General features: G+C 27.4%; 1 protein-coding gene and 1 non-coding gene across 4 annotated transcripts; both read left to right on the forward strand.

The window, feature by feature from the left end:
• The first annotated feature begins 89 nt into the window (after positions 1-89).
• Positions 90-26,645, forward strand: LOC118446576 (synaptic vesicle glycoprotein 2B). Of its 3 annotated transcripts, none has more exons than XM_085659297.1 (10): positions 90-229; positions 21,289-21,536; positions 22,072-22,131; positions 22,347-22,430; positions 22,688-23,012; positions 23,607-23,728; positions 23,851-24,089; positions 24,573-25,017; positions 25,350-25,637; positions 25,980-26,645. In XM_085659297.1, the coding sequence occupies exons 2-10, from the start codon at positions 21,500-21,502 to the stop codon at positions 26,033-26,035; spliced, it is 1,656 nt and encodes a 551-aa protein (XP_085515423.1). In that variant the 5' UTR covers positions 90-229; positions 21,289-21,499; the 3' UTR covers positions 26,036-26,645. The 3 variants fall into 3 exon arrangements, with proteins under 3 accessions (XP_085515423.1, XP_035733300.1, XP_085515424.1); XM_035877407.2 differs by lacking the exon at positions 90-229 and adding an exon at positions 11,195-11,341; XM_085659298.1 differs by lacking the exon at positions 90-229 and adding an exon at positions 15,563-15,581.
• Positions 19,321-19,393, forward strand: TRNAR-UCG (transfer RNA arginine (anticodon UCG)). Its single transcript has one exon. It is a non-coding gene; the product is annotated as a tRNA-Arg (tRNA).
• Positions 26,646-27,754: the final 1,109 nt, after the last annotated feature.

Consider the following 27,754-nt stretch of genomic DNA (forward strand, 5'->3'; position numbering starts at 1 on the left):
AGTACAAAGTGCCCTACGAAAAGTGACATTGAAACCGGAAGTGTGGACCGTCGAAGATCGAACCAAAAAGAGAGATAGAGAGAGATATACATATATATATATATATATATATATATATATATGTATATATATCTATACATATGTATGTATCACAAACTATTTGCGATCCGTTGAATTAATTATCGCCGATTTCAGATATTCATCAGAAGCGAGGTTTTATTATGATTAGGTGAGTTTGATATAATACTAATTTCATATGTAAATATCTTTTTATTTTGCTTTTTTTTTCTTTCTTTCTTTTATTTTTTTCCCTACAATCTCGTTACAATATGTATGTAGGTAGGTATGTTAATTTAATATTTATCATAAATGAAAATTTATTATGATCAGCCGAATTAGATATAATTCTAATTTCGTTTCTAAATATCTTATTGTGTTATTATTATTTTTTTTTTTTTCTATATTTTTGTTAATACCTAGATATGTTAATTTGATATTTATCATAAGTCAAATTTTATTATGATTATCTCGATTAGATCTAATTTTCTATTTTTCATTTTTAAATATCTTGTTATTGTGTTTCTCTTTATTCTCGTTTATAATACGTATGTACATAGATTTGATATTTATGAAGAAATGAGATTTTATTGTAATTATGTAAGTTTGATCTAATCCTCTAATTTCATTTCTAAATGTCTCATTATTATTTTTGGTTTTTTGTTTTTAATACTCTCAGAGTATATAAGAAGTATTATTAGATGCGAGATTTTATTATGTTATGATTAAATAAATTACATCCAATCCTAATTTCGTTTCTTATCATCCTTTTTTATATTTCTTTCTATACTCTCGCTTATATGGATTATTATTGGATATTTTGATATTTTGTGTTAATAAGTGGCGTATCAATATTTTGAAGAAAAAGTATTAATATTGTTTTATTTAAATAAAAAAAAATATTGTCATAAGAAAAAATACTGGCATTATTTATTTGAATATAAAATATTACAGATGTCATCTTTATTTATTGGTCAATCCGATACCATATATTTTTTATCATTATCTTTTTATTTAGATATAAAATAATGAAAAATTCGACATTATTATACTTATCGACCAACTTAATAATTTATATTATTATATATACATCGTTAATGTTTTAATATCGTGAAACTATATCTTTATATATATATATATATATACATATATATATATATATATATATACACATACATACATACATACATATATACACATACACACACACAAATATGTTTTTAGATAATTTAGATCATTTATATGAATAGAATCAAAGAGATACATTGTTTATTTTCACGATACAATGTTAAACAAACGATTTTTCTAGAACGGTAAATGCAAGTTATGTGACCATCTGTTAAATGATTAAGACGAAGAGTCTGGAAACTTACCACCTCTAAGCAAATTTAAACTTCGTGCTTTTTCGCGTTATGCTAAAAGGATTTGAAAGACAATTTTATACCTACACACTTTTATACATGAATTATGTATACACGACGATATGTGATATTCGTATTTATCATTCAATTTACATCAATGGGGAAACGTGATAATTCATTTTAATGATATATATACCATTTCTAATGTTTTATTAATTTTTATTTTAAAAAACTAATTACGTAATACATGTTCGATTAGTTTTAACAATCTTTTTTTTATTTTTTTTATTCCAATTGTTCATCAAAATTTCAGAAACTTAAAAAATATAATAATATATAATAAAAAATATAAAATATATAATAATATATAAAGTATATATTAAAATACATAAAATATATAAAAATATATTATTATAATGATCCATTTCTAATCTTCAATATCTTTTATTTATACTAATGTCTAACAACAAATTAAAAATAGCACATCATCTTCGTTATACTATTTTTCCTATAATACAACGCAATCACTCAGATTCTTTGTACAAAATAAAAACAACTTAAATAAACAGAAAAATAAATAAATAAATAAATAGACGTATGGAATATTAATAATGACAATTATACAAAAATTTATTTCTAATCACAGCAATCTTATTTATATTAATTTCTAATAAAACAAATTACGTAAATAATTTTCTCTATATTAGTTTTTATCTAGTATAACAATTCCTCAGATGATTCGCAAAAGTGCAATTTCATTAAAAATTATAAATTAATAATAAAAAAAATATATATATGTATGTATGTATATATGTATACGTATGTATGTCTGCCGAAACATTCTCATACTCTCTTATATTACGTTACTTTCTGATTGCGAGTATGCGAGTATAGCGTGGTCGGTAGTACTGGTACGTCAACGCATTGCTAAAATGCTTTCTATTATCCGCTAAATCAGCTTATAAAGCCTGATAATGAGCCGCGTGAATTTCAAGCGGAGATAGTTGGCCTCCTCGTTCAAACGCGTCCGTACCAAGCTGCATTATCGTCGTCGTACTACTACGTTCCAACTCTCTCTCTCTCTCTCTCTCTCTCTCTCTCTCTCTCTCTCTCTCTCTCTCTCTTTCTCTTTCTCTATCTATCTATCTATCTATTTGTCTCTTTCTCTTTCTTTCATTCGTCATTATGAAAAGATTTTTATTTTATTAGCTTCAACATTAGTTGGATATCCATATGTGCATTCGTTTGATTATAAAATAAATGGTAGATAAAAAAAATAAATAAAAAAGAAAAAATCAAAAATAAATAAAAAGAAAGAAAAACAAAGAATATTATACAACGGGTTTTCTAATCATTTTTTATTCGTTCTCTAATAAATCGTATACGATTTTATCTTTATTAATAGAATTTACCATCAAACATTATCTATCTGTATGTTCGTTTATTCGATCGATGAAATAAAAATCGAGTTAAAAAAGATAAAATAAGAGAGAAAAAGAAAAGAAAAAATGAAAACAAAAAAAAACAAAATATTATGTAACAGGATTTCTAATCATTTTATTCGTTCTTCAATAAGCTGTATACAATTTTTTTTTTGTTAACAGAATTCACCTTCTAACATTACCTATCTGTACGTTCGCTCGTTCGATCGATAAAATATAAGTTGAGTTTAAAAAAGATAAAAAAAGGAAGAAGAAAACAAAAAATGAGATAAAGAAAAAATATTATGCAACGAATATCAAATCATTTTATACGCTTTTCTTATAAGTTGTATGTATAACTATAAGTATTTTTTATAAAACAATATTGAAAAATATTTACCTTCGGCATTGTCTACTTATACATGAGCTCGTTCGATCGTAAAATAATAAATGTTGAGGAAAAAATGAACATAGAAGGATAAGAAATAAAAAAAAAAAAGAAGAGAAATATTACGCAACGAATTACATTCACTATATTGTAACATGTATATAAGTTTTTTATTAACAATATTGAAAAGTATTGAACATTAAATATATGTTTTTTTTTCTTTAAAAAAAAAATTATTTTGTTATTGATAAAATAATTGTTATTTCTATATATATATATATATATATATATATATATATATATGTGTATAATTATGTAATTGTGATAAAAAAAATTTTTTACGAATAGAATAAAATAATTCTTCTATAGATAATGATAAAAAAAATATATTGTAATAGAAATGTATATGTGCGAAGAATTATCGAATTACTTTATACGTTTTATTGTAAGCATTATATTATAACACATTTTATAAAAATGTGTTATATATATAAGAGGGTTAAAAAGATATGTATTATTAGGAGATAAAATGCGCACGCGTATTTGAAAAGTGAGAATAAGAATAAGAATAAAAATAAGAAGATGATTATCCGTGATAATTTCACGCGTGATGAACACGCAACGGAGCTGAACTCGAATGAAAGAAGTTGAAAACAACGCTGCCCACACACGCGACTATTGCGCATGATTTATTACATAGATAGATATAAATAACAGTTAAACTAACGCTGTAAAATCATGCCTTGCGTGCACGATTATACGAATAACTTTAATAACGAGAGACAGAGAGATTCAACAGGCTACGAAGGTTAGAGGTATGTATGTAAGTACTGTGTTAACACCTCTGTGTGTGTGTGTATGTGTCGTTTAACACGTTTCTCATAAGGTTGAATCTAAATTTTATTCGTGTCGATATCCCAAATTGATCTTCTTTTTCTTTTTCTTTTACTTTTTCTTTTTTTTTTTTTGTTTAAAACGCTCAGATACAAGTATCAATACTTTTTTTTTAATAACAACTTTTTTATCGATCGTTCGAAAGTGAACATTTTTAATTCATTTTTCTTTGAAATATCATTTGAAATTGATAATAAAATAGATGGTAAATTCAAATTATGTTCGTATGATTAATTATTTGATATATTTAAAAGCATAAGCAATTCCATTAAATATGAAAAATTAAGAAGTTACTTTGTTTCGAAAAAATATTATCTGAAATTGATAATATATTTAAATAACGTTAATATCGATAATTATTGATACTTTTTTCCAAGGCGGAAGCAATTTCATTTAATCACGAAAAATTGAATTTGGTAAAGGGAGCAATTTCATCAAACATTAAAAAAATCTATGATAAATTTAAATTTAAAATTGATAAAATATTTCGAAAAATATCGACGAGAGTATCGAAATCTAAAAAAAACAAAAACAAAGAAAATATTATCGTGAAATGTATCGAAAAATAAAACAAAAGTGTATTTCTTTTTTCTTTTTTATTTAATATTAAAACTTCCATCGATTGATTGAAATATTATTGGAGTTCGATAAACTGTATCGATGTCAACAACGTGGCGGTTCATTAAAAAAAAAATAAATAACAAAAAAACAAGAAAAGCAAACATACGTATATAAAACAAGATGGCCAACATAATATCGTGAACTCGTACGCGATCGATTTTGATTCTCGTCAAAATATTTTTACTTATTTGATCAGTATTTTTATTAATTAATGATAAATATTTTATAGAGTAAATATATATATTTTATATATTTAATGTATATTTAATATATATTTAATATATGTATTATTAAATATATATATTATTTATAGAATAAATTATATATATACATTTTAGTCAGTTTTAAAAATTAAGTATCAGAGTTGAGCCATATTTATGTTAAAAATTTCATCATATTTATTAAAAATGCTAATTAAATTTATTTTAAGAATATTGATCGAATAAATGCAAAGTGGCCGTGATAAAATAGATTTTGCTAATTCGAAATTGAGAAAGATCGTCGTTCGTTTGGAAAATCAAAGATAATTAACGAGGAATAACTCAAAAGTCCACAGTTGAACTCATTTGTCAAATCATGTGAATCCACGAAAGACTTAATTAATTCATTTGCTCATTCATTCATTTGATTTATTCGATTGATTCATCTGTTATTGATATCGATTTCGATCATTTTATCTAAGTAAAAAAAAAAAAGTAAAATTAACGTACATATATATGCAGGATAGTTCAAAAGTTTTTAAGTAATTAATTTAATAATCGTATTACCCTTTTTCGATATCTTTTATGCTAATGTATTTATTTTTCTTTTTTTCAGTTAGTTAAACTTCGGTCCTGATATTCAAGTTTAATGAATCGATTGAAATAATACAATTGTTTTCGATTTAAAAATTATACAATATATAAAAAATTATATAATATATATATATATATATTTTTTTTATATATATATTTTATATATATATAAGGTATAGGGTGAGCCAGAAGTTTTTAGATGATTTGAAAAATTTAGAAATCCTTTCTGAAGCTTTTTAGGCTTGTAAATAGACATTACGAGCTACATCATGTAATTTTACAATCTGAAAAAAAATTAGTTTAAAAGATCTCGGAAAAAGAATAATTTGAATTTTTTAAAAATCAATTTGAAACTTTCGATCCATCTAAAGAATTTCGGTTCAATTTATATTAAACTTTCGTAACGAATCATGATGAGACAATATTTCAACATACATACATACATATATATTTCTCACCTTGAAATTGTTTGATATGTTTGGTACGTTCGATAAGTCTTTTTCAAAGATTCACAAAAGAAATTCCATATCCATATATACATATATACTTACGTCAATTATCAAGTATGGCAAACAAGTTTTTGATTTACGATGTCAATTTCAAACCTTGATTTCTTTTTTATTTGCATTTTGCTACGGCAGATTTATTAACGTTTATACAATAGAATACTGCTTTAGTTTCTGAATCGTTATTTATCGATATCCTACATGTTATAGCATAAAGAAAGATGAAAATTTTAAGAAAAAGGAGGAGAAAGAAAAAAGCAAAAAAAAATGGAAACGATCTTATTTTCTAAATCTCGAACATTTCTTTTCTTTTTTTTCCTTCTTTTTTTTTGTACCGATTTTGTACCCGAAAAATATTTTTCTTTTTGTTAAATACTTTGTCATCCATTATCGGTCACATTTTTCTTTTTTCTTTCGAAACTATTCGAAAGATTTGATTGTGGTATTATGTCTCTATGTTAAATAATTTATTATCTATCTTTTTTGTTTTCTTTTTTTTTCTATCTTTCCTCTCCGAACAAAAAAAATTGAATGGAAAAAAGAAAAAGAAAAGAAATATATGAACGATAGAAACAGGTTATACTTGTATCAATTATTTCCTAGAAACTCATTTACATTTTCCTACGTATGTATGCATGATAATAGTCAATGAATGGAGTTTCCTGTTCGAGCGCGTAGAAATTTTTGCAACAACCCGACTCGAATGGAGTTCGTTCATAGTATTAACAGAGGCAGAACTAGGTGCTATCGAAACGATACGCAACATATTTTTGCATACTACTTGCCGGTTGATTGCCCCCCAAGCACGTTGATGACGTCAGTAACGTTCTCGATGACTCACATTATATACATGATATTGTCGGTTTACACGAATTCAATAAAAGCTCCACACACCTTTTCTCTTATATGTATACCTGTGCTGATTCTCTTATTACTTTTTTCTTCTTTCTCTTTCCGCGTGCTTTCATAATTTCGATCTTTTAAAAAAATAATAAAATAAAAAAAGAACGAGATTTTTGTGTGTCACGTGTAAGTAATGTCAATATGCAGCTTCCTCGAGTTTTTTTTTTTTTTTTTTTTTTTTAATATTTGTTCACTTTTAGAATTTATGAATTTATTTCGTTTCAAATTGGTCAAGCAGATATCTCCTTTATTTATAGAAATTTTTTGTCTTTTTTGTTCGTTTTTCTTTTTCTCTTTTTATTTAAGTTGAGTGAAGAAAAATTATCGTCTTATCAAGATTTTTTGTAAATTCTTTTTTCTTTTTCTTTCTGTTCACTTGTAAATCCTTTTTCTTCTTCTTCTTCTTCTAGTTTTTTTTTTTTTTTTTTATTGGCGGAGAAATTATTTTTTTCTTCGCTTCCGAAATTTTGTTTTCTTAATTTTTCGTCATTTATAAGATTATATTGTTACAATAATATATATCTATATAAAAAGTGTTGCGATATTTTTTTCACTTTTTCCATTTTTATTTAAGCATACATTTTTAATAAATATTGTGTGAGAAACGTTAAAATGTAAGTACGTATGTAAATACATGATTATGCGAAAAGGAGACAATCGATTACGTTGGCATAATAAATTATCGGTTAAAATGACGTTTCTTGTCTCGGCTAGTAAACAAACGTGACAGAAACTTGTCTCGAATTTTTTAATATTTCTGAAACACCTCTCTCTCTCTCTCTCTCTCTCTCTCTCTCTCTAACTCTCTCTCTTTTTCTTTCTTTTCCTCTCCCCCTCTCTCTCTCTCTCTCTCTCTCTCTCTCTCTCTCTCTCTCTCTCTCTCTCCCCCTCTCTCTCTCTCTCTCTCTCTCTCTCTCTTTCCTTCTCTCGCTGTGTCTGTCTGTCCCCTGGGGCTGTATTTAAATCAGACTCGAGACAACAAAAGATAAGGAGACGCTAAAAGAGGAATTCGTTGTGGTATCATTTGAAATATGTAAATGACCTGTTAACATTACTTTAGAGAATTTTGAATCATCGATCGATATAAAAACTTTTTGCAATCTATCTTTACGATGAATATTGATCCGTATTTACAATTAAGAGACGAAAAAGAAATAATAGAAAATTGAATTTTGCTATTATATTCTTTTTTATCACATTTTTGTATTAATATAACACAAGTTTTCATATCAATATAATGATATTTTAATATAATCAAAATATAATATGTACATAAATAAAGAATTAATGCTTTTATATTTTTGTTTAATACATAATGTGACCTTTTTAATATCAATAATAGATGCATACATAAAATATAAATTTCTAAGTAGAAAAAAAATTCGTAATAAAAAAATATCAATTGCTTTTTCTTTTTTCTTTTTCTTTTTTTTTTCCTTTTTTTTTGTTGTATATATATATATTATATTTATATATATTTATATATATATATTTATATATTTCAAATCCCTGAGCTCTATTTTACCAAAGGCGTTTTGGAAAATTCCACGAGATATTATGCGATTTAAATTACTCTCTTACGTACTTTCACACTAGTATATTTTTATTTCCACGCCTATCTTAATCATAAATTATAGATCCTAAATCATTTATCCTTCAACGAATTTATACCGTTGAAATTACCGGTTAATATTCTATCGGTAAATGTGTGCAAAGTATAATATATGTATAAAATAATATTCAATTCATGTGAGAGAGAAATAGATAATGAAAGATAAGAAGAAAACGATGGACAAGAAACATCGGTTCGTTCTTTTCGCGAAGAAGATAAATGCCAAGACGTAAATTGAAAGGATAAACATTTTCATTAATTTAGGCCACGTCTTCCTCATACATATGTACATAAATACATACACGAGTAAATACACGTATTTTATACACGCGCAATACATACCTACTCATATGTGAGTTCTGTGATTTCTTATTTTCTCTTTGAATCTTGTGACGAGCTCGATCGAAAGTTGAAACACAATTTCGCAAATAACGGTGATTCGATAACGATAATATATTACGGTAATAAAAAAAAAATTCTTAAAAGAAAGTAATTAGTAATATCAATTAAACTCGTGTTCTCATAGAAATTTTAATTTCTATGTAAGTAATTTCTATGTAAATCAAAATGCGAATAATTTCTATGTAAATCAAAAATCAATAAATGTATTCTATGATCTCCAATAGTACCGTAATGATACAAAAAAAGTCCAAGGTCGTAATTTTTTTTAACGAAAATTAAGTAATCAATTATGTGAATAAATGAACAAATTAATCGAGCTCACTTATTTGATTATCATTTGTTTGATCTTAAATAAGAACAATCAATAAAAATATAATTATGAATAATTTTATAATAATAATTTAAAAAATCCAAGATGGCAATCAGATAGAACAAATTTTCTTTTATTATTATTATTATTATTATCATCATCATCATTATCATCGTTATCATAGGCATTGCTCTTTTTTTATCCTCTTAATTTTCGCAGGCAATGAGTAACAAAGAGGTACGGTTACACAATAAATGATTCATAAGCGTAAAAAGAGGTTCGAAAAGCGGGCTCCAATTTACAGCTTGTTAAGCCATTTGAAATCCAACGGCAAACAGCTTAGTAATTAACACGATTTCATTCGAGCACGAAGATGTTTCGTCTTCGTTAAAAACTCTTAAACTTTTATGCCAATTCGTACAGAATCGCAGAACGAGTTTCTATTTTTATTATTCACTACCAATTCGGTTGTCATGGTATTTTTGTCGTATCTCATCGCGTATGAAATATTACGTAAACACGGTTTATTGATCAGTCTCTTCTTTTTTATCATTTAATTTAATTCCAAATGTAAATCTAAAATCTGCCTTGTATTCGCGAAAGAAAAAAAAAAAAGAAAAAAAAAAGATACACGTGTATACACAGATGTGTGTATAAAAATATATGCATAACAAGTTTTGTCCAAAAATATCCAAAGAAAATATGAGTTTTTCAAGAACGAATTAAAAATGGCGGTTTATCCGTCGTTCACCGACTGTCATGGCAGACGTTGTATGCACGAGAAATAGAGAGAGAGAGAGAGAGAGAGAGATCACCGTATCGAACCTTTTTCTTTTTATTTCTTCGTAATGAAAACAAAGCTACACATAGAAATTAAATATTTACAAGGATCATGTTAGCACCGATATACTTTGAACTCGCCTGATGACATAGCAAGTCGATAGTTCGTGCTTTATTATGTAACAACACATCACGAGTAAAGAGCAACGTACTTACAAGGATGCTATCACGATAAAGAAATCAAATTTTTATTACATTTCTAACGTTGCACGTTCTGTTTTTTCTCTTTAATTTTTTTTTCCAAAAATTTTTTTTTTATCTTTTCACGGAGTAATTTAGAATCTTAAAGAGGAAGACACGTGTACCAAGGTTACAAATAACGATAACACGAAGCAGGAAAAGAACACCGAGAGAGGTGTCAATTGCAAATATGTTTGAGTAAATAAATGTCTCTAAAATGATTCATTATTGCCTTATCTCTCTCTCTCTCTCTCTCTCTCTCTCTCTCTCTCTCTCTCTCTCTCTCTCTCTCTTTCTTTTTTCTTTAACTTGTCTCTTTAAAATTTTGTCATGCTGATACCACATAGTTATTTTTCTCTTACTCCATAAATCATATTAACAACTTTCTTTCTGTAATGTAATAATACTTAGAGATTTATAAATCTAACGTAGCCAGAGTGATTTTCCAACAAAATAAGATGGTATATTCCATAAAACAAAAAAAGAAAGTGAGAAAGAATAAGAAGAAGAAGAAGAATAATAATAATAAGAAGAAGAAGACGAACAAAAAGAAGATAACCATGAATATCAACTCATTCGTTTCTTTTCTATCTTTTAAATTCAAGTAAATTGAATGGTTCTCAGTTATAAAGTCATTCTACTATGATTTGTTACCAACGCTAAGGAGCGCAAGATTAGTGTTGATACAAACTTAACGATCTTTTTCTCTTTTTCATTTCTCTATCTCATTTCTCTATCACATTTCTCTATCTCATCGTCATCTTTCTCCCTCTTTCTCTCTCTCTCTCTCTCTCTCTTTCTCTTTCTCTTTCTCTCTCTCTTTCTCTCTCTCTACTACAATACCGTATTTTTTTTCTCTTTCTCCTTCTCTTTCTCTGAGACTCAATCGGTATCGTCTCTTCTCTTCTTTTCTCTCTCTCTTGAGAAGAACATTTTCGAAGAAATTAGAGTGGGGATCAGGTCCCGTCGTATATAAGCATTGTGCACTCTCGTCTCGCATTGGTTGTTCCCCAATCCGGGCAACTTTTCCAAGACTTGGCAGACCGTACACCGTAAGTTTCTACTCATCTAAATATCTGAAACTGATAGTGATAGTTAATTAAACAATGTTTTTATAGGATTAAAATAGTTACCACTAGTGTACGTGAGTGGGTATATGTGTGTGTGTGTCGTTAAGTGTTATTTTTCATTTTTGTTCTTCTTCTTGTTTTTTCTCTTCTTCTTCTTCTTCTACTTTGTCTTCTTCTTCTTTTACGAGCGAACAAGCGTCAAATAGTTTGAGCGAATAAATAATTTCTCTTTCCTTAAAACAAACAACGACTTTTCATTTTTCTTTTTTGAATTCGTCCAATTGTACTATTAATATATTATGAAATATGTATGTATGTATGTACGTATATATATATATATATATGTTAATTACTAAAAATTTAAGAAAAGATGATATATATATATATATACCGTCCAAGTAAACAATGTCAGTGCCGTCTTAACTATTAAATAAAAAAAAAAAGAGAAAAATTAAAAAAGAAAAAAAGGACGTTTAAATAAGAGGCAGGGGGATGAAATATCATCCGTCGTTGATTCAACTTTCAATTATTATTATAAATTTGATCTAATTATTGATTCTACGATATTTTAAAAGACTTAGTTGAAAGATTTCTAAACGAAACAACGAATGTTAGGGTGAAATTTTTAAGCGAATGCAAAATTCTTTCACATTGATACAATTGTAGAATCAAAGAACTGACGATAGACAGATGATCGCGTGATTTTCCTCCCCTTCCACCCTGAGAATATCTGCTCCCTTCTCTCTCTCTCTCTCTCTCACTCTCTCTCTTTCTCTATCTCTCTCTATCTATCTATCTATCTATCTGTCTATTTTTTTTTCTATCTCTATTTCTAAATTTGAAAGTGAATGCAAAATTCTTTGGAGAGCCAATTGCTGATCCGAGGACAGACAAATGATCACGTAATTTTTCCCCTCTTCCACCCTGAAGACATCTCTCTGTTTCTCTTTCTTTCTTTCTCTCTTTCTTTCTCTCGTCGTATTGCTTCATATTTAGAGTCTTCAAGATTTAACCGGTTAAAACCGCTCTGAAAGATCGTAATATTTATACTACAGAGGGCTGGAACAGCCCGGACAAGCGGCTCGTTTAATCGAGCCACGTGCTCCTGTAAACCGAAGAACCAACAGTAACGTCGAACATAGATATTAATTAATTGTTTGTGCGTTCTCTTGATGCCTTTTCTTCCTCCTCCTCCTCCTCCTCCTCTTCTTCTTCTTCTTCTTCTTCTTATTCCTCTTCTTCTTCTTCTTCTTCTTTATCCTCTTCTTCTTATTCCTCTTCTTCTTATTCCTCTTCTTCTTATTCCTCTTCTTCTTCTTCTTTATCATCTTCTTGATTTTCATTCTTCCTCTTATATTCGTTAGACAGAAAAAAAGAAAGAGAAAAAGAAGAACATCAAATCATTGGAACAAATCTTTCTTAGAAGTCGTCGACGATCATCAAACAAAATGTGAATTCTCAAAAATGCACTGTCTAATGTTGAACATATATTATTTCCTTTTTTTTTTGTTATTTGCTCTTCATACATGTCATATAAATAACTTTGATGACGTCTCTACTAGTTTTAGCAAGAGAAAAGGAAAGAAAGAGGAAGAGAAAGAGGGAGAGAAAGAGAGAGAGACAGAGAGAGAGAGAGACGGAAAGAGAGAGATCTATACGTAAATACATGATAGCAATTTTATAACAAACATGACGTCGAGAAATAGAGTATCCTTCTCGAAATCAATCAGTTCAATTATCGCTTTTACATAAGTACAATTTTATATAAATTTTTCATAATACGTGTGATCTTCTTTATTACAGATTCAAACCTTTTTCTTTTTTATTATATGCGAAAGATACTTTTTTCATAAATATCGGATTGATTCATTTCTCATAAATCGATGATTAAAAATACTGAAGTATTGCAAATGATTTCCTTGATTTAGTAAATTTAATTTAATAGCATTTATAAAATAAAATAAAATTTATGGTGTACAGTAATGGAATTAATAAAATATGTTCTATTGATTTGTTTTGAACTGCAAGTATGTTAATAGTCATTTTTATAATCACTATATCGTAATAGACCAGATCCTATATATAAAATAATAACATATAACATAGTATATATATATATATATATATCTACACATAAGTAATAATGACATATACAATAATAAAATGATCGATTAATTAAAACAATTATATATATACAATTATATTATTAAAGTTATTAAACAATTATATATAAATATATGTATATAAATAACAATATAATTAAAACCGGTTTTTTATAAGATGTTTCTTTCAAATAAATATTTCAAATACGAATATACGTCATCACAAGATATATACCAGATCATTTTTTCTTTCATTGCTACCGGCAATGCAACGTCAAAAATATCTCTTAATCGTCCTTCGTTATTGCAAGGAGGTAATCCTTGCTCCAGTCAAACAAGGTCGACCTATTCTACGTATACATATATATATATACACATGTATACTTTATATAGATAGAATTTTTCTTCCTCGAGGGACATCGCGTTTTCATTTTTTTTTCTTTTTCTTGTTCCTTTTCTTCTTTTTCTTATTCCATATCGTTCCACCATATCGCTTTTCGTTGGTCAAGGTCAGTCGTTCGACCTTACTAATCGTGTTTTATTTCATCGACAAAAAGAGAATAAATATTATCTTCGTGTATCTATTTTGGTAACTCTCCTTTGCATTTTAGAATTCTTTGTTCTACATGGGCATATGTACTTCACTCGAAGAACATATCTGAGTCATCAATGATAAAGTATGACTCGGTGATAATGAAAGAAAGAGAGTGATAATATTTCAATGAGAACATTATAAACTTTCCAATCTCATTTTTCATCTATTTCTAAATTTTCTTTTTAATTTATCTTACTCTTAATGATAGTTTCATAATTATAATTATTTATTCTAACAAAAAGGAAAGGTCTGTACGAATTGTACTATAAAAGAAATATATACATAAAAAGTGTTAGATGAATTTATTCATATATTATGTAAATATTTATTTGATGAATAATTCGAGCAATTATAAAAAATTTCTTAATTATACGTAACAATTATATGTGAGAATTATTTACAAATAATTTTAATTGTTAAATATATTATTTGTTAAAAGTGTGATGTGAAATTTTATAAGTAACATATTTCACATATTAATTATAGTTATTTGACGTTTTAAATCATTCTTACATATTATTTAAATATACAGTCATATAGGTTCCAAATATTTTTTTTTATAATTAAATTCACATTAGTTTCTGTTATATATTCATATCTTCTTCTTCTAATCAATGATTACAATCAATAAAGAATATAGAGATATATAACTTTCAATAATAATTTTTATGTATCCAAGTAAATTAATTTCTGTTATAATACGTATTTATATATTCTTTTTTTGTTTATAAATAATATAGATAAATATCTAATTAAAAAAATGTCTACTTAATTTCTACATATCAGTGATATCTCCTTGTAATTAATTCTAATTTTACGTACGATAGAAAATGGAAAATATTAAAAATTAATTTCATGTATATACTTAAATAAATTTTTTCTACTACAATAAAGTCTTTATAAATTTTCAGGTTTTCTATTTTTTTCTTTCTTTAATTAATTCTAATCTTATTAGAAAACACAAAACTTGAAAAAAATAACTTTTATGCATAGATATTACATACGTAAATTAATTTCAACTAGATATATTCATGTATTTTGCTTTTTTCTAATCATTCATAATTTTAAAATAAATAAAAAACAAGGAGCTCTGTCAGTTGAAAAAATAATTTTTATTCGTAAACAGAGTAAACAAATGGTGTAAAAATCAAGGAGACTGGAATATCGTTAGGATGTTGCATTATGAGAAAAAGATATATAAAACAGTGAATACGGTAACAAGTAGTATATCGTGTTAGTCAATAGGAGGTGGCAGGTAGTTTTTAGTTGCTTCAACGATCTGACGCTCACTTCATCTCCACGCCCCGTCTAATACGGTTCAAACGTCCTTTAAAAATATATATCGTGATATTATTAACGTTTCCTACATATTGTTCCGTTCAATCGATTATAAATTCGAAATTAATTATCTTCATCGAGTTTTTTTTGTTATATATATTACGCGAGCTTTTTTTTTTAAGTGATCTTATCTCACGTGTTTCAACGGATTATCGAGCTGCATAAAAAAAAGAAGGAAGACAAACGAGTGTGCATTTTATTTATTTATTAGGATTATTAGAGAGAGAGAGAGAGAAAGAGAGAGAGAAAGAGAGAGAGAGAGGGAGAGAGAGAGAGGGAGAGAGAGAGAGGGAGAGAGAGAGAGAAAGAGAGAGAGAGAGAGAGGGAGAGAGAGAGAGATTGTAAGTAAAAATTTTATCTACATTTACTTTTTTTGCTTTTTCTTTTTGGAATAAATGACAAATATTGTCTTAAAAAAAAAAGTAGACAAAGTCCTGAGTACGTTATTATAATTTATAAATATATACAACGCATATCTACATATATTTCATACATCATAAGACAAATAGAAAGAAAAATAAAGATAGAAATTGTATAATAATTAAAAATTTCGTCATCAATAAGATATATATATGTCTATGTGTGTGTGTATGTATGTGCACATATATATAATATATTATATATGTATATTATTTTATATTTAAATACAAAACATTAGATTATATAATAATTTTTAACTCCAAAAATATAATTTTTAACCAAAAAAAATCCAAAAATTGCTGATCGATCTAATACTAGTATAGATATAAAAAAATACATATATACATATTTAATATATTAAATATAATACATATATTCGTAATATATAAATTTGAACGCATAGAGTAGCCGTCATAGTCGTTGTAGGAGCAAAATGGTCCGCAAACGGTGTTTTGCACGATGATTCCTCTAACGAGTGTGATGACACCGCTTCTCAAGCGCTAATACACACCGACTATCTGCGACAGTACAACTCTCCCCCCGACAAATTTGTCGGCAATGAGACTGATTATTATGTCCTTGCGAGACTGACGATAATTACTAAACGCTTTACTTACAACTCCGTCGACGTCGTCGGCTCTGTGCTCCGCGCCACGATTAAAACTTTCGAGAGTATCGTATCCAACTTGACCTCTTTTCAACACTCTCGTAATTCCGTCGATCGATCGTTTCGAACTCGATGGAAGAAAAAAAAATGAAGAAAAATGAATTTATCGGAAAAATGATGACAAATTGTAATTGTAAAGAAAAAAAAAACGATGACAAACTGTAAAAAAAAGAAAAGATAAAGAAAAAAAAACGGGGAAAAGAGAAATCGATATAGTCTCGAATTCTCTTTATCTATTTTTTTATTTTTTATTATTTTTTTTATTTTTTTTTTAATATCGATAATCAAATTTTTGAAATGATAAAATGAAAGATATTTATTAAACGTGAGTTCGAATATCGTATGAATTAATTTTCCTTTCTACAACTGTTTACGATGTTTTTCTCAAGCTTTTTTATCTTTTCTTTTTTTTTTTTTTGAATTTTTACAAGATCGACATTCCACGTTTACACCGCGCAGATTAGTATAACAAGCTCATTATAATATTAGTATAAGATCGAATACACGCATAGATACATGTATGTATAAATACATATCTACAATACATATAGATGAATATGGATTTGTGCATAATGCATCCATACATAATTACAATTCGAAAGTCAATAATACATGATCATTCTGAAACAGGTTATTTTACGTTGTATACCTTCGTTTATATTAAGCAATAAATTCATTCGAAAAGTTGAAAATTAGAAAAAAAAATTATTCAAGATTATAATAATTAATTTATTTTCTCTTAAAAAAAGTTCCTGTTTGTATTTACCCGACACATTTTCATTTGATTTATATTATAGAATTGATTAGAAAGAAAAAATGTTACGTATCAAAACGTTTTAGAAAAAGCAAATTCAGTATTGTTATTTAATACGATGTGTATGTGTGTGTGTGTATGCCGCACCTGTGCAGGGACAAATTATGAATAGTAATTGGATTCGACCGACCGTTGAACTCGATTCCACTATGGATAATTGACGATTCAACCGGTGCAATTAACGGCCTCGTGCGACGACCCCGCACTGAGCCGTATTTCCATCTTCGTAATACCCCCTTTTATTCTATAGATCAACGATCAAATTTAGATTAATCACCTTTATCTATCTTTTTTCTTTTTTTTTTTTTTTTCATTTTTTCTCTTCGTCGTAATCAATCATCGAGAATCAACATTTAACTGCATTGATTAAACGTTTTGTAAACATTTGATAAAAATAAAAAAATATCAAGGAATTTCTATTGAGAGAAAAAAATTATTTTCTCGTGATACAAAATAAATAAAAAATTTATAAAAAATTAAAATATTCAACGGCCGAGGAATTAATAAAAATTATTGGAGTTTCGTAATCACAATGGAACTCTAGAAGTGTTTAACATTTTCTTCGTTCCATAGATTAACGATCACTTTTCAGGTCGATTGCTTTTATACATATCCATATTTTCTCTTATCTCTGAACTTTATCATAACTTCATCTATTTCTGAACTTTATCATAAGAAATCAATTTCATTAATAAACATTTTCTATATTATTATCTGTGATTGAAACAACAACATCAAAAAATTCATATTTTGTAATGAAAAGAAAAAAACATTAGAAGAAAAGATTTTATTCCTCTTGAGAAAAATTAGATAAAAAATGTAATTGATAAACATTTCCTGGATATTTATATAAAACTTTATAAAAATAAACATATATATATATAAATATATATATATATATATATATATATATATATCTATTTATAATTTCTAATCGAAGAAATTAAACTAAGGATTAAAAGAAAAATTTGAAAGAAATAAATAAAATAAAAAAAAAATTAATGTAAAATAAAAACCGAGCGATCGACAAAATGAACGGAAATTACTGTATTTCCTTAAGCAAGATGTAACTCGATGTAATATTAAATACAATCGCGAGGTACATATCAAGTTTCGCGGAAGAAGTGGCTGCAAAATGGCGCGCATGATGTCGGTCTGTTAGATAGTATTTAGCGCAGGATATCCGTTAATGTTCAGTAATGCTCACTCGTTTTCTAGAACGCGTCTTAAACCTAACACGCTTGCTAGTCAATTACATTCTTCAAACTATGTAACTCGAGTTAGGATTCCTCGAAAGATAATTATATATTTTTTGCACACTTTGTTTTTCTTTTTTCTTTTTTCTTACAAATTACCGTCATTATCTCATTTATTCTTACTCGTGTATTATTCCTTTCTTTTTCTTTCTTTTTTTTCATACACATACGTACCTATGTACATACTTTTGATAATAATGAACGATTAAGAAAAATTGAAAGATATCATAAATCTTATTATTGTAGTATATTATTATATGTATAATTAATGTACAATGTAGACGAAAAGTTCCTAAATGAAATTAAAAAATCAGCTACTCTTTTCTTCTAGATCTTTTACACTTACTCTTTTCTAACATTGTAAAACTACATTTTTTTCAATCTGAAAAGAAAAAATTAGCCTGAAAAGATTCGAAAAAGAGTAATTGATTTTTAAAATCATTTAAGGAACTTTTGACCCAACTTTTTTTTTCTCTTACCAATTACATTTATTATTTCATTTATTTATCTATTTTTTTTTATTGTTTTTACTTTGTTTTTTAATTATATATGATTTTCTCGACAATATCAATGATTAATAAATTAGAAGATATAAATATTATTATTATTATACAACGTTCTTCTTCTTAGATTGAATTAGGTCTAAATATCGATAAAATGTAGAAATTGTATATATTTCGTATAAAATTGTTCATTAATATCGAATTTTAACAAAGGGGTGTATTTTTATGAACGGTCAAATTCTATATTATGAAAACTACCCTTCAATGACCGTGTGGCCTAACGGATAAGGCGTCGGACTTCGGATCCGAAGATTGCAGGTTCGAGTCCTGTCACGGTCGAAAATTCATTTTTTTTTCTTTTCTTTTTCTCAGCAATTTATATCTCCATACTTCAAAATTCTTTGACATTTTATTAACGAACCTTTTTTGCTCCTTCTATTACATTCTTTCCGCTCGTCTTTCTCAATAATCACAAATAATATATCCTAATTTCAATGTTTTTTCAATTCGATTAGAGAAGAAAATTTCTTAAGAATTTTTTTAGATTTTATTAAATATACACCTTTGATATTTTTGCAACGAAATATCTTTTTTCTTTCGTTTCTCTTTAAATTTATCTATACATAACAATGTTATTATATAAATTCATCTTTTATATTATATACGTTTCGAAAAAAAATCTTTTGAAAAAATAATCGTATCGGTCAATTTAATTAATTATTATTATATGTATATGTTAGATCATTAGATCATCAATAGAACGTTCTAATGATCTGTTTTTTTCCATTAAGACTTATGGATTTTATATTTTGTTTTTCTTCACTCGAAATAGTTAATAATAGACTTGCTTTATCGATCTCCAGGTGACTCGATTTTGCCTGAAAATAACATGCCTATTTCAAGGTTTATGAAGTTTCATTCGTAACGATTGGCTGATCATAAAGATGATCGAGAAAATTGCGCGTGAAATGGATCGTTATATTGATACTACTTCTCCATTGTACTATATTTTTATGTTGATGAACCGTGAGAAAATACACAAAATGATTGAAAAAAAAGAATAAAAAAAAAAGTAATAATAATAATATCAATCGTTGCATCCCAAATATTCGTTTGATAATGTTCGATCAATTATACATAATTAGTCAAAAACATATAAATTATGAATTAAAGTCAATAATTTAATGAAATGTAAAAATTGTTATCACATTGTTATTTTTTTTGTATATTTTTTTATTATTCTCTCTCTCTCTCTCTCTCTCTCTCTCTCGTTGTTCACCCTTGATCTTATATTTTTCTTGTTTTTTCTTTCTTTTTTTTATCTATTTTTTTTTTCTTTGGTCATTATTTATTATTTCTAGGAAATAACTATACTCGCATCGCCAGATAGTTTATTATTATCATTTCGTAAGAGCGAAAAGTTTAAAATCGAGTATTTAGTATTCGCATGTAAGTGAATTCGAATTAGGTCCCGCTTATAAATCGTTTACTACAAACTGCCTTCATTATCCTCTCCGATCATCGGGGAAGTTGCAAATCGTTGTTCTTTAGAACGTTGCATCCCACGCTTGCTATCAGTACCATTACAAATTGACCCTGCTTAACCCTCTTGTATTGATTTAATACGTACCACAAGGCATATTATAGTCTTTCGCGTCGACATATAAAATTGACTATTATTCATTTATTGAAAAAAATATCTATCAGTTTTTTTCCTTCTCATTTCATATATATATATATATATATATATATGAATATATATATATTATATACATATATATATATATATATGTTAAGATATGGTTATATATATATATATATATATATATATCTTAACCCATGTATTGTATATTATGCATTTGCGTTAAAAAAAATATGTTTTGAATATTTTAAAAATAATTATTATTTTGACATATTATAATATATTAAAATAATATAATATCAAATATTTAAAATATATCAAGATTTAAATATATTAAATATTTTAACATATACATATAAAACCTATTTTATCATATATACCATATAACATATTAAACATTTTTAATATAATCGTTTAACATCTTTAACATACTCATTTGCAATGAGATAAAAAGAAAAAGCCTTCGATATTTTTCAATAAACAATAATCTTATTAATAAATCTTAAAATATAAAAAATATGTGTTAATTATTTTTATTTATTAATATCATTTTATTATTAATTGTGTCATTAATATACTTTTTTTTATATAGCTCGCGAGTGAGCGCAGAATCTAGCCCCGCCGACGAACAGCAGCAGCAGATCAGCGCAGATTCAGCAGGAAGACTTCACCTAGAGTTCAAGGTCCACTTAATCGTCATCGTCAACAAAATATCTAACAAACTTCACTATCGTACACGAAGACACTGCTATATCTGATAAATTTACCAAGCCAGATTCACTCAACTGCACGGACATCGTAGAATGGTAGAAGGTGAACCCGACTCAAAGCACAACGATAGTAAGTCCTTTTGTCTTGTTATTGTTATAAACAAATTATAAATGATAAATCGTTCGAACTGATTTATATAAATATGATCAGGATTCTAAAAATTTTTGTTTGAAAACAAATCTATTTATTATAATAAATAAAAAGAGATAGATAGATAGATAGATAAATAGATAGATAGATAACGATAGAAAGAGAGGGAGAAAAAATAGTAAGTAAAAATTTCGTCGTTGTGTTTTCAACTTTTCGATTTTCTTCATTTTATTTTTTTCTTAAAATAAATGAAACATATAATTTCAAAATATAAGAAAGTATTTATAACGTTCGAGCACACTCACACTTTTTTTTTAATATATTTAATATATACAGGATGAGCCAAAAGTTCCTTGACAAGTTTTAAAATCGAATATACCTTTTCGAGACTCTTCAGACTTATCGTTTTACAATCTGGAAATTTTTTAAATGATTTAGGAACATTTGGCTTATCTAGGTATCTTTGAAACATCCTGATTTGATCGTTGTCATTTAATATCTTTTTTTTTTACAGAGTGTGATGTAAAAGACGAGCGCCTAAACGGTTGTGGTTCCAAGGAACTTGAACTTGCCCGTAAGCATAATCCTAAGTACATTTTAAAGTAAATAACAGGATATTAAATTATATTTCGAAATGTATCTTGATTAAAATATTTTGTTTAAATTTGGATACATCCGATAAAAGTCGACAAAAACCCTAATGATTTTTATTCGATCAATTATTTATCATTTTAATGTTATTCATTTTTTTATTTCTTATTTATATTCTTTTTTTTATATTTTTTGTAGGAATCGGGCCCAAGGAAAAGAACCTAGATCCAGAGAAAGGATCCTGCATTAAAGCCGATTTCGAAAAGGCCATCGAACTTACTGGTAAGTATCGATGAAAAAAAAAAAATAAAAACAAATACAAATAAATGAGTAAAGAAATAAAAAAAAATAAATTAACTGCTCTAAAACATGAAAACGTGAATGGACAAAAAATGTAAAAAAAAATGAATGAAACTTTTAAAAAAATTTTTACTCAAAATGGAAGAAAATTTTGTTCAATTGTGTTTAAAAAAATGTTTAGAGAATAAAAGGAAAAGAAAAAAAAGAAAATTCAATCTCATTAAAAAAATTGTTAACAGAGTATGGCAAGTTTCATTACTTCCTGCTCACGGTATGTGGCTTCGTCAGTACCAGTGAGGAGATGGACGTGATCTCCATGTCTTTCATTCTACCAAGTGCACAATGTGATCTAAAACTTGATACCCAAGCTAAGGGATGGCTCAACTCCATCATCTTCATTGGCATGATGGCCGGTGCGTACGCCTGGGGCTCCATTGCGGATGCTTTGGGTCGTCGCAAGGTCCTCATTGCCATTTCCTTTATGAACGCCCTTTGCATCGTTGCCTCCAGCTTTAGCCAGTCTTACGAACTCTTCATGTTCTTCCGTTTCCTAAATGGTGCCGCGTAAGTTATAACATCTTTATTCAAATTCACAAATTCGTTTTACATATAACAATTTTCTATTGTTTTAATTTCAATGATTATGCACAGAATAGACCAAGAGTTCCTAAATGAATTATAAATATCAATTGAATGTTTTCCAAGATTTTTCATAGATTTGAAGTTAGGTTCGTAGTTTTGTAAATTAAATTTGTAATGGTAGAATTGTAATTTTGTAATTTACAAAAAGAAAATCAGTCTGAAAAGTCTCGAGAAAGTGTAATTGATTTTTAAAAATCTATCTAGAAATTTTCATGCTCGCTTAAGGATTTTTGATCTATCCTATATTAATATCATCGGAGATATTGTAGGATTGTTAAATTAAATTAAAATGTGTGTGTGTGTGTGTGCGTATGTGTATATGCATCGAGTTGCATCTGAGTTAAGAAAATCCCTATATTACTTATTGGCCAACTTAATATAGATATATAGAAAATAAAAAAATAAGAAGAAAACAACAGAAATCTGTTTTAAAATCCTGAAAAATCTCTATTTAAAATTTGAAATTATTCAATTGATATGACAATTTTTCTCTCTCTTTCTCTCCCTCTTTTTTAGACTCGGAGGAAGTGGTCCGGTCATCTGGTCGTATTTCGCCGAGTTCCAACCAAAATCAAAACGAGGCTCCATGCTTTCGTTCATGGCAGCTTTTTGGACACTCGGAAATCTCTTCGTTGCTGGTAAGATCCATACTACAAAGTCATTAAAAAAAAAGAGAGAGAAAAAACAATAAAAGAGAGAAAGAGCATAATTAATTATTGTTCCTTTTTTCTTATCCTTTTTATTTCCTTTCTTAATTAAGGACTGGCATGGTTGATCATCCCTCAGGACATCGGTATTACAAGTGCATCATTCACATATAACTCTTGGAGAATCTTCCTGCTGATCTGCGCTGCTCCGTCGTTCATCGTAGCGGGGTTACTTCTGCTGCTCCCAGAATCCCCCAAATATCTTCTATCATGCGGAAGATATCAAGAAGCTCTTGATATCTTCCGTGGTATCTACGCCATTAACACTGGCAGATCTCGCGACAGTTATACGGTAAGCCAATTTTTTTTTCTTTTTTTTTCCTTCGATTCATATACAAAACATACAGTTTGTCACATTTTTTATATATATATAATATACAATTTGTCACATTTTTTATATGTATATAAAAAATATACAATTTGTCACATTTACATATATATATATATATATATATATATATATATATAATAATAATAATAATTTTTTAAATAATAAATTTATATATATTTATATACGCAAATACACTGTGCAACATTTTATATATAATATAAAAGAAAATACACTTAGTCATATTTTTAATAAAAAATATATATGTATGTATATATTTTTTTTGTCACATTTTATATAAAAACATAGATCATGTTATATTGTATACTTTGTTTTCTTTCAGTAATTCTAATTTTATCACTGTTTCTGTCTCTCTTTCTTCATAGGTGCTATAATTTTTGATTGTGAAAAAAGAAAAAAAGAAAAAAAAACATTAATTTTTCTCAGGTAAAAGAACTGATCCTCGATGACTTCCAAGAACCAGAGCCTGTCAAGGCCAGCATCGAGGAAAAGAGTAAATGCAAGATGATGCTCGGTGACATCCTGGATAACAGCCGTCAATTATTTGTCTCACCGATACTTCGTTTCACCGTCGTCTCCATCATTATAAACTTCACCTTCCATATCGGTTATTATGGCTTAATGATGTGGTTCCCGGAGTTGTTCAATCGATTCGACGAATTTCATCGTGATCATCCGAACCAATCAACGTCGATATGTGAGGTCACCGATTACGTTGTTAACAAGGGCTCACATCGTATTGAAAATATTTGCAATGATAAAATCGGTTCTTCCGTTTTTATGGAGTCACTTATTACCGTGGCTTCGGCTATACCGGCAAATATCATTGCTGTTCTGGGAATGGATCGTCTTGGTCGCAAATTTTTCCTTGGTAAGTGCTAAAAATCAAATTTGTTTTGTTCTTTTTTTTTTCATTGAGAAAATACAAGTAGATCGAAAGTGTTCTCAGACGATTTTAAAAATCCAAATTACCCTTTTCGGAGACTTCGTAGGCTAATTATTAATTTGTTTTCTTTTTTCTTTTTTTTTCACAAATTGTAAAACTTAAGTACGGACCCAGGAGAAAATGTATCGAACAAAATTTATAATTAATTAATTTTTAAAATCACTTAGAGAATACTTTTGATCCGCCCTGTATACGTGGAAGTTCCTTTTCTTTTTTTTTTTTAAATAATTTGTTTTCCTTCTTTATTTTTCCACCAGTGTTCAGTACTCTCTCGTCGGGGCTCTGTTCGATCGGATTGTACTTCGTGTACAACAAATATCACAATCTCATCGTCTCGGCCTTCTTCAGCGGTGTGATCAGTTGCGGTAACGCTGCATTAGACTGTCTGATCACCGAAGTCTTTCCAACTCATTTACGTGCAACCGGTATCGCAATATCGATGGTGGCTGCACGTCTCGGTGGTATTATCGGTAATATCGTCATAGCACAACTATTGGACATGTATTGTCCAGCACCCACATTCATCGTTGCTGGTCTGTTGATCGGTAAGCCCTATCTTTTTCTTATTGTCGTTATCTTTTTATTTAGTTTTTTTTCTTTATCTTAAAGTTAATATACAGGATGGGGCAAAAGTTTTCGGGTGATCTTAAAAATCAGAGATCTTTTGAGCTAATGTTTTTTCTTTTTTGTTTTTCTCGAACTTTAAAATTACAAGCGTAACTTATGAAATTATGAATCTTTACTATAAGCCCATAAAAAACGAATCTTTAATATCACCCAAAAACTTTTGGGGTCCATTCGGAAACTTTTTATCTGTATCACTTTTTCTCATAAAATCTGAAAATTTAATTTCATCTTGTTCTTTTTTTCTTTTTTTCATTTTTCAGGTGGCGGTTTACTGTGCCTATTTTTACCAAACACAACTCGCGAACCACTTTCTTGACATTGGCTAAAAAAATCGACGTTGAGTTCCTCGACGAGTCCTGTACAGTCTGTCTCACATGCATTTTCTTTCGTTGCAATACTTTTTGATATTTTTCGTTATCACAAATTATATACGAGTTATAATACGTATACCAATATTTTATCATATTATTAATAATATTTTCCTTGCATAAGGAACGTACACAGAAAAAGAAAAAAAGAAAGAAAAATAGAAAAAGATAAAAAACCCAAAAAAGACGACAAAACATTTATTTAAGTAATATAATTAAGTAGGACGGATATAGGATGAAATGGTAGGAGAGTTCGTTTCACGAAAAAAGTATTCGCAAGTATTACTTATACGTCTATTATATATACGTTTAGAAAGAAATTGAGACGACAGGCTCGACTTCTAATTTATATTATTATTTAATTAGAAGAAAAGGAAAACAGTATCTTTTCGTCATCCTTCAAAAACCTTTTCTAATTTCATTATTCGTACAGGTTGAGTAAGAAATTCCTGGATGACTTGAAAAAAAAAATATATATATATGTATCAATTACTCTTCTTTTGAGATTTTTTGAACTAATTTTATTATTTTTGTTTTTTTTTGTTCGGATAACAAAACTGTTTCGTAAAATTAGAAGCCTAATTACCTAAGCCCGAAGTGTCACGAAAAAGTGTAATCGATTTTATTTTTTTTAAATCATCTAAAAACTTTTGATCCACCTTTTATAATTTAATACTAAAAAAGCAAAGGTAAATAAAATTAATTGAAAAGTTTCACTCTATAAAAGGTACAAATACAAGAAGTGTTTATGTTAAGAGCATCGATTTTAATTACATTATTATATACTATATCTCGTTACGTGTAGATAATATGCGCCATTAGAATCACAATCGATCGGTAATAATTGTTTAAATATTAAAAATGTCCAAATACTCGGAAAGGTTTGGGTCGAGAATTTTTTGTTATCTCGGATCGGATACCCATAATTTCGATTAGTAGCACATCCCTAATAATAGGGATATATAAATATGTATTACTTATGTATAGCGTTGCATAATGCAATACTTTATTATATACCCCCTTTTAATTCTTTCGTATTATTATATTTTAACATAACTATTAAATAATCTTTTTACGTAAATTATCTTTTTACGTTCCAATGTCTGTCACTAAACATTTATAATTTAAAAAAACATATCAATCATATGAAAATGAATAATAAAATGTAAGTTTACAAAAAGAATAACAAGAACAATAAAGAAAAAGTTTTATGTTGAATAAAGCAATAATTCTATGTATTAGTAAAAATCGATGTGTATATTCATGCTATACTCTTCACCCTCTAACATTTATATAGTAAGTATATTAAATTATTACAGAAAAATAAAAACAATTAAACATACTTAAAATATCATCCAATTATAATTGTTTCAATTTGTAAACAATATACAAATTAAAAATTTCTCTAGTCTTGCTTCGTTAAGAAATGTGAATTAAGAAATGTGTTTCATCAATGAAAGTGACCTATTATATTTTTTTCTGAGATACTTTAAAATATTCTTTTCTTAAATTATTTAAAAACTAATTTATTTTTTTATGACATACAACAAAAAGTATATTTAATTTCGAAAAATAATTCTTTTATGTTATTGTACAATATTGGTGACAAAATGATAATGTATACGTATGACAAAATATGTCCTTTTGATATCTGAAAAGACTTAAGA

The sequence above is a fragment of the Vespa mandarinia genome, chromosome 9 (genome assembly GCF_050613455.1).
Source record: "Vespa mandarinia isolate Hongniang chromosome 9, ASM5061345v1, whole genome shotgun sequence".
NCBI lineage: Eukaryota > Metazoa > Arthropoda > Insecta > Hymenoptera > Vespidae > Vespa > Vespa mandarinia.